At 40.3% G+C, this 8,657-nt stretch overlaps 1 protein-coding gene across 1 annotated transcript in view; it reads left to right on the top strand.

The window, feature by feature from the left end:
- Positions 1–8,657, top strand: part of NCOA7 (nuclear receptor coactivator 7) — a 69,337-nt gene that overhangs the window by 51,053 nt on the left and 9,627 nt on the right. Inside the window, exons 9-10 of the mRNA XM_012660788.1 lie at positions 3,629–3,754; positions 5,084–5,236. Of these exons, the coding sequence (XP_012516242.1) occupies positions 3,629–3,754; positions 5,084–5,236 (279 nt within the window). The remainder of the gene's footprint in view (positions 1–3,628; positions 3,755–5,083; positions 5,237–8,657) is intronic.

Here is an 8,657-nt window from a genome sequence, read left to right on the forward strand (position 1 = left end):
TGCAGTATCAATTTAAACTCTTTACTCAATCTACGGTTGATTTTTTGATGTATGATAGATGATATTTTTAATAGTTTTTAATAGCATGTTTAATGATTTCTAATATTTCCTTCATTATGTTAAAAGGGCTTATATATGGACTGTGCTATCATTAAAATACATAAGCAGGCCAGATGTGGTGGCTTACTCCTATAATCCCAGCACTCTAGGAGGCCAAGGCAGGAGGCTCACTTGAGGCCAGGAGTTCAAAACCAGTCTGGGCAACATAGCAAGACACTGTCTTTACTAAAAATAAGAATAATTAGCCAGGTGTGGTGGCACACACCTGTAGTCCCAGCTGCTCGGGAGGCTGAGGCAGGAGGATTGGTTTAGCCCAGGCATTTGAGGCTGCAGCGAGCTATGATCATGGCACTGTACTCCAGCCTGGGCAACAGAGTGAGACCCCATATCTTAAATAAAAAAACAAAAATACACAAGCATGCTCATACACTCCTTACTTACAATCCTCAGGGGCCCCTCATTGCCTATATCAATTGTCACCCACCTGGCCAATCATTAGAATAACCACCTGAGATTTTTAAAAAACTGAATCCTAGACTCTTTTCACTGGAGACATTTAATTCAGTAGATCTGGAGGAGGAATGTTGGAATCTCTATTTTTTAAAGCTCCTAGATGATTTTGAAGAACAGCCATGTTTTAGAAACACTGACCTACAGGACAAGTTCTAAGACCTTGTGTGGCATCAGGGTTCTTGATTTTCTCTATTCTTGCCCCCTCCCCAGCCTCATCTACCTTCCTCTTCTCTGCTTCCCTTGCTTTTTAGTCCCCAGCAGCAGTAAACCTAGAACCCTTCTCTGTATTCCTTGTGTGCCTTCCACCTGGAAGAGCTCCCCACACCCCACCCTCTGCTTTCAAACTGAAGCACCACCCTCTCTGAATAAGCTACCTCCAAACTCCCTAGCTGGCCCCAAGCTCTTCTGAGCCCCTACTACAGCTTTTAGCATCTGTATTACATGGAATGGCATCTGTTTATTTATAATTGTCTCTCTACTTGTCTCCTCACCCCCTGGAGACTGTGGAGTGCTAGATGTCCCTGTGCCTGGTAAAACACCTGGCCCCCACCATCATATAGGAAGCACTCAATAAGCGTTAGCCTGGCCGTTAGCCTGGCCGAAAGAAAGCACTGTCTCATGGTCACTCTGTGCCAGCATGTGCCCAGGAGCTTGCCCTGGGAGTTGATTCTGGCTGACCTGGGAGTGGTCTCTAATTAGCTGCCAGAGTCCTCTTTGTAACTGACCCCAGGAGGAGCTACCCAGTAGCACTCTGATCCATTCAATCCCCTTATCAGTCCCCAAGATAGAAAAGCCACTTCAGATCTGGAAGGGTTCCAGAAAGATCACTAAAAATAGATCTAGTGGTGATCTACATTTCCTTAGAACCCCCTGATATCTGATCCAAGGAGTAGAGGAGGATTCATTATGCTTATTAGTCATTAAGACAAACTCTAAAATGTAAAAAGATAAATATTATTTAGCCAGCTATTTTGTAAAACTACATCTAAGATGACATCTTTCACAGCCTCACATAAACCATCCTCCCATTCTTTGAAGTCCCTCACACTCAGTAAACATGACAAGGTATTGAAGTGAAATGACGTTGTTTTAACTGTAAGGAAACTACCTCCCTTAAAGGCTCCTTTTCATCCTTCCTTTGAGATTCAAACTGATTCTAGGAAACATAATTTAACATTTAAAATGGAGATTTAGCCTTAAAGAAAGTGCTGGGGGAAAAAAATTCAGAAAAGGCAGGACAAGAAAAGCTGGGTTAGCTGGAGGACAATTAGGAAGAAAGCATAAGATGGAAAAGGAAAAAAAACCGAAAAAAATAATGAGGTTTTATTGTAGTGTTAGGAAACCGCCGTTTCAAAGGTGAAAGTGTCATTTTACAGTCTCACAACTATGCCTGGCAGGAAACGTGTTTGCTCTAAATCCTAATTTGGGTGTGTTCCTGTAGAAATGTTGAACTTCTCCTAAGGGAAACAGAAACTTAATCGTGCAGGAAACTAGATACTGAAAAAACAGTGGTAGCTCAGCGTGGCCACAAATAACCGTGGTGTGGAGGCAGATAGAGAAAAAACTTGTTCCTCGTTAGAGAGCAAGCCACGCTTCTCCCTGCTCACGATGAGAGGCCGAAGATTGCCCTTGGACATCCAGATTTTCTATTGTGCCAGACCTGAGCAAGAGCCTTTTGTGAAGGTATGTTGGAGTGTGTCCCTGAGGGCTAAGAAGGCACGGGTGAATTCTCAGTGATCTGCCACTCAGTATATTTTGAAATTTGTTCTAATTAGAAAGGATTATTCCGACATTCAACCTGAGCAGGTATTTTATTCATTGTGGAGATAGATATGGTATTGTCGCCCTTTCCCCTTCGAGTCAGAAATCCATATATTTGTTTTTTTTAATTTCACAGCCTCATTTTGTACCTGTGATAAATGCAGAGTTTGCCAAAAACATGATACTTTATTTAATACATGTAATGCTGGATTTGTGAGTCTTTCGTAGTTGTAATTCTTCGATACATAAACACTCCTCGAGAAGATGGTAACATTTATACACTTAATTTTCTTACCTGTAAATCTGGCTCAGACTGTAGGGGGTACTTTGTATCAATATCTGTCACTGTACCTTTTAGAAATTGAGTTGTAAACTATCTGATAACTTTTACAAATGTATCTTAAATGTTTTTTCTCTATAATATAAACATCATTAATACTGGTACCCAGGAATTTTGATGAATTAGTTGCCTAATATAATCCTTTACTTGATCTTAGTTACAAGGCTGAGAAGCCTAATATATATCCTTCAATTTCAAATAATTCAGTGATTTATTCTGAATCAGAATAAAATGTGACAAAAAATGGATTTTAAGGTAAAAGGGACTTTGGTATCAATAGTTCATAAGCATGGCTGTAATTAAATAATAAATGTTGTATATAATATAAGGCTTCTCGTTTTAGAAGGGAAGAATACTTTGATCATTTCTGAACCGTACATAAAGAATCGTAACCTAGTCATAATTTAGACTAAAGCTTTGTGTTTCTTTGCATTGTTGCTCCTGGTTGCTGTTATCATTCATTATTGCTATCAGAATTGTTTGCACAACCTAGAAAGAAAACAGGACCGTTGACTAAAAACTATCCTTTTCATCTGAAACTTCCTATTTATAGAAGACTTACTGATTGGTCTCTGATTAGTCCCTTACAAATTCAAATTTAGATGTTGGCTAGGGGAGAATAATTTGGGACATTTCAAAGGTATAAGCTGCTTGTGGAGTTATACATTGTTCTCGATGAACGATGAATGAGCAATCAGCAGTAGTAGTAAAACTGGAAGACTCATGACTTTAATGTATACATATTCAATGCCTCAGTGGTACTGCCTTAAATTCTGCATTTGTTCTGAAATTGAAACACTAGCCATTTCCCCAAAGTCCTGTTCAATTTATTATCATCTCCTGCCGCCAAAGCTCCACCTTTTCAGGCAGTTGCATACCTGAGGTAGTTTTCTTAGCAGCCGGAGGAAAAGCAAATACGTTATTGTTCTTGGCTTGTGTGTCTTCTCGTTTCAGATCATCACCGTAGAGGAGGCAAAGCGCAGGAAGAGCACGTGCAGCTACTATGAAGACGAGGACGACGAGGTGCTGCCCATCCTGCAGCCCCACAGCGCGCTGCTGGAGAACATGCACATAGAACAGGTGGGCGCTCCCGGGACTGGGGATGGGGTTCTTCCAGGCCTAGAAGCGTATTTCCCATCCCTGACCACATTTGCTTTTCTCACCGGGGATGAAGAGTGAGTCACATGAGGAAGGTGGAAGGCCAGCAGCTCACCTGAGACCAGTGCCCCCTGCTCTGCTTCTGAGAAGTAACAGCATCTTTGCCCACTGCCTTCTTAGGAGCGTGAGGGCTTGGTCAGGTGTTAGCATCCTTCTCTCAAACGTGAAGGAAAAGCCATTTCTTATCTGGAAAAAAAAAAATTGTTTTAAGTGTCCTATCTTAGTCCTAATGCACTTAAAAAGGATCCAGACTTATCCTGGCAATTATTGCAGAGTTCCAAAGGCTGTCATTTACAGGGCTCAATAAAAGTAACCAAGCAAATACATCTTACTTGCTTTATGAAAAATATCTGTCTCTAGGAAGAATTTTCCTTTTTCTATAATTGCCTTTATATTTTCTGAAAATCTGTTACTTGAATATTGTGAAATACTGTTATAACGTGCTTGTATTTGAAACTTACTAAGGAATCTTTTGCACTTCTCTCATCAGTTAGCTTAGAAACCCGAATTTCAGAGACCTTAAAGAATCTTGAAGTTCAGCTCCCTCAGTTTACAGACGAGCCAGTGAAGGCCCAAGAAAGCCCAGAGACTTGACCAAGCAGTTATAGAGATGGACTTCACACTGCCACTAGAGCTGATTTTACACACTCCGAAGACTTAGCACTTTATAGCATTCTTAAGTAATATTTTTGAAAGACATACATTATTGGTGTTCATGGCAGCCATGTTTAAGCCGAACATTGATGTAGGTGAAAGATACAGGTGTGATGAGGACAGACTACATCTGACTTCTAGCGTAAAATTACCTGTGTTTCTTGTTCCCATTTTTGTGGGAAGCTGCATTTGTCAGTAGCAGCTCTGAGTCTGAGGATTGAGAAAGAACAGTTGGAGAAATACGAACTGATTGGTGAAAGTCAAGTTGAAGTGGGAAGGAAAAGCATGTGTCTAATAGCACTCTGTCCAGCTTGATCTGTGTCTCCAAATGTACAGTGGCATAGGGACCTCACAGTCAGGTCCCTGAGTGGGGACACATCCTCTGGGCAGCATCCCTGCCAAGGCGAACACTAGCAAACAATGATTTTTTCCCCTCTCTTTCTTGGTTTATAGTGGCAAATGTTCGCCACAGTAAAGGGGGGCAGTAGGTAAGTATATGATTTTGAGTTTGAGCCGCAGGCGTTTGTTTTATACCGCACATTCGTGAGTGCTTTATGCATGAACCATCTATTTACATCTCCTTCTTTGGATTCATAGCTGGCCCGGCGCCTTCCAGCAAGGGTGCAAGGATATCCATGGAGACTGGCCTACAGCACTTTAGAGCACGGGACCAGCTTGAAAACTCTCTATCGGAAATCAGCATCACTAGACAGTCCTGTCCTGTTAGTCATCAAAGATATGGATAATCAGGTGAGGCCTGTTCCTCTCATAAATAACATTTTTTAATGATGATTTTTCAAACCTACCAAACAGGAGAGAGACTAGTACAATGAACTCCTATCACCCAGACTCCACAGTTAGTAGGATTTTGCCACATTTGCTTCCTCTTTTTTTTTTTTATCTTTGTTTTTTTTTTTGCTGAAGTATTTTGAAGCAAATCCCAATCATTATATCATTCACTTTTACATATTTCAGAATCATCTCTAAAAACAAAATGGAGCGTATTTACAAATACAGTCATTTTCTAAGGATTTTTTCCCCTGTGCTCACCATACACTAGGAAAGTATAATGATATCCTACAGCCTAAAGCTGCAAAAGTTGGGGAAAAGTCAAATCTGGATTTGGAGATAGTGGCAGAAGTAAGTTCCGGTGCCATACCAGAACTTCACCAGGTCGCTGAAGTGGTACTCACAGACCTTGCCCCCATGGTGGCTGTGATGCAAAGCAAGTCAAGGCCATGGTGTGCTGTGCCTGAGGGACCCAATTGTTAAGAAACAGCAGAGGATGTACTGCACTATTTCTGACTGCACCTTTGTCTATGTTACAGTTGGTCTTTCTTGGAGGCACTGCTGGAATCTGGATACTACCCCTATATACCCCACACTGCTATTTTCTTCCCTCAAATCAGCTTGGACTTTGAGTAGAATCTGTCTAGGTTTCTTCCAGGCACTACCCAGTCAGGCTCTTACATCACAAAAGGAAGGCATCATTCAAGTCTGCTCTTCATGTATTTCACTTTGATCTGAGTTTTATTAAGAAGAAATTCCTCTAAGATTTTAAAATGTGGATGCTGTCCTTTCCTACTTTCTGACATTGAAGCAGGTTTGACTCAACAACCATTCATTCATTTATTCATCCATTCAGCAAGTGTCTAATGAGTGCCTGTTATTTGCTGGGCACTGTTAGGCACTGAGAGCTTGCTGGGAAGCACAGAATTTTTATATAGACAACATGCCCACCTTGAAATAAGCCATATAAACGGGATCACTTTAGGGGAAATAGAACTTTATTGTCGTAAGAAAAATTAGGGGAGAGATGGGGATACTGTAGACACTCTTTCTCAATGGTGATCTTTGTGATTTTATTGCAGTATTATTGTAGCTTAAGAGTTGCAGGGAGGAGTTTAGCTGTTATCATTGTTACTATTATTATTTCCTGATTCATGGCATTTTGTTTAATAATGAACCAACCTGAATAGTGGGTAGAATCAATATAAAATATTAAAATAACAAATGGTTTAAAATGGAATTACTTATTAATGAAATGTTTCAGAAGTTGGGTGCTATATTTTGGAGGAGGTTCAGTGAGATTGTCATAGACCACACATACAAACCCTCACCCTAAGTATAGATTAGTTCTCCTATTTATTTACCAAAGATGTCGAACTTGTTAGGGAATGTGATGGTCCACACAGAGCAAGTATTGATGAAGCAGTTTCAACAAGCTTCCTGTCAGCAGATTTGTAAATGAGGCCTACAACCGAAGGTTACACTGTTTGTCAGGGGGTGGAGTCTTACTGAATCATGTACCCTGTTGTTTAAGGACACTTGGACACTAACTCTTTTGCACCCTGTCTACCCCCAAGGGGAGAATGTAGCTTTGCTGTGTTTAAGAACATGATAGAACAACACCTATAAATTTATCTGAATATGGATTACATGAAAGTCTAATAAAAATATATATGTAGATTAGCAGCAATGAGGAGCTCTGCAGATTCAATCCCCAGTGAAAGAACCCTAGCTGGTAGAAATTATAAAAATAACCATCACTTAAAGTCTCTGGAAATTGTCCTAAGGGCATATAGCAAGTAAAGAAAGATTTATTCCAGAAAATCTAATAAATCTCAGTAGTAACAGTGAGATTCTGTTGCACTTGAGGCACAACCTTCTCTCTTCTCCAAGCCCCAGCTCAGACTGATGATGGGTCCACTCTGGGCATGTGTGGCCAGGAAGGTCGGGTTCCCTCTCCCCTAACACTGCCAGTCAAGGGCTGTGGTATACCCCCCTCTAGGCGCAGGTCCCCAGCATTTCTTATCCTCCACCCAAGATCTGTGTTTCAGAGGCTAAAATCCAGGAAAGTGTGGCCTGGAGATAGGCCTTCTTCCTCCACTCAGTCCCTAGTCATACGGCTGAAGTTTCACACCAGGTGAGGCAAGCCATGACCAGAGGCTGCTGCCACTGTCGGGAGCGATGGTTTAGAGATTTTTTCCCAAAGGAAGAGACAGGCTGTATGTCATATCGTGGGGCTCTGAAGCTCTTCCCTAAGGAACTGACTTTATTTAGACAAGTATGGGAGAGTTCAAGCCAAAGGGCACTCTAGAAAACAATGAGAATTTTTGTAGTAAACATTTACAAGAAGGCTCGTAGGCATGACAACAATAAGCTAAACTGTAGACCATCTAGTTTACCAGCAAGAACCAGGAAAAGCGACAGCCAAGGAGAGCCTTCCTGGAGTCAGGATAAACTTCATAGTCTGGCCTAAGAAACTACCCCTGCAAAGGGACCTAAATTTAATCAGATCAGACTGTGGAGTAATTTATACCGCCAGGCACTGTTGAAAACATTAGAGCAATCATCAGGTAATTAGTAGAGCCAGACTACCAACTTCATTCCAGTGAGGTATGGAAATATTACCCCAATATTCCCCTATTCCACTATTGTATCTTTCTACTGTTTATAGTACTATTGCCATGCATATTACCTCTACATGTATTACAAACCCAATGATAAATTGATTACTACTTTATATGATTTTGTATGTCTACTAAAGGAGTTGACAGAGGAAAGGAGAGCAGATATACATTTATATGTTTTCCTATATTAACCTTCTTTTTATCATTTCTGATGATTCTTCATCTATTCCTGTGGATTCTTTTGTTATGTTATTGCTAAATGTACTACATTTTATATGGCATAGGCTGAACAGTAATACCATTATTAAATATTTATTGTTTCATACAATTTCTTTCTAAATCAATTAATAGAAAAAGGAAAAAAAGAAAACAGATATTTCGTTGCATAATTACAATGCCATAAACCTAGCAAAATTAACAGTAATTCCTTAAGATTATTCAGTCCCAACTCCTTAAATGGATTTCCATGATCATTAAGAAAGTTTTTAGCTAAGAAAGAAAATAATTATTTAGAATTCTGTGGAGAGTGAGAGTTAAGGATGACTTTTCCTATTGGTTAATCAGAGAGGGACCCACTTTCTTCCACCTACGGCCATTGCCCATTTTGTCATATTTTAATACCATGCTTTGAAAAATGCCTATCTCATTTGTATTTTAGTTCTTTTACTTAAAGACCACCAGAGGAAGGAGAAAAGATGTTACTGTTTTGCACTTCTTTGTTGTTGGCAGCTCCAGGGAAAGGTTTGGTACCGGGAAGT

This window comes from Propithecus coquereli, unplaced genomic scaffold, assembly GCF_000956105.1.
Source record: "Propithecus coquereli isolate 6110/MARCELLA unplaced genomic scaffold, Pcoq_1.0 Scaffold68, whole genome shotgun sequence".
In the NCBI taxonomy this organism is placed as follows: Eukaryota; Metazoa; Chordata; class Mammalia; order Primates; family Indriidae; genus Propithecus; species Propithecus coquereli.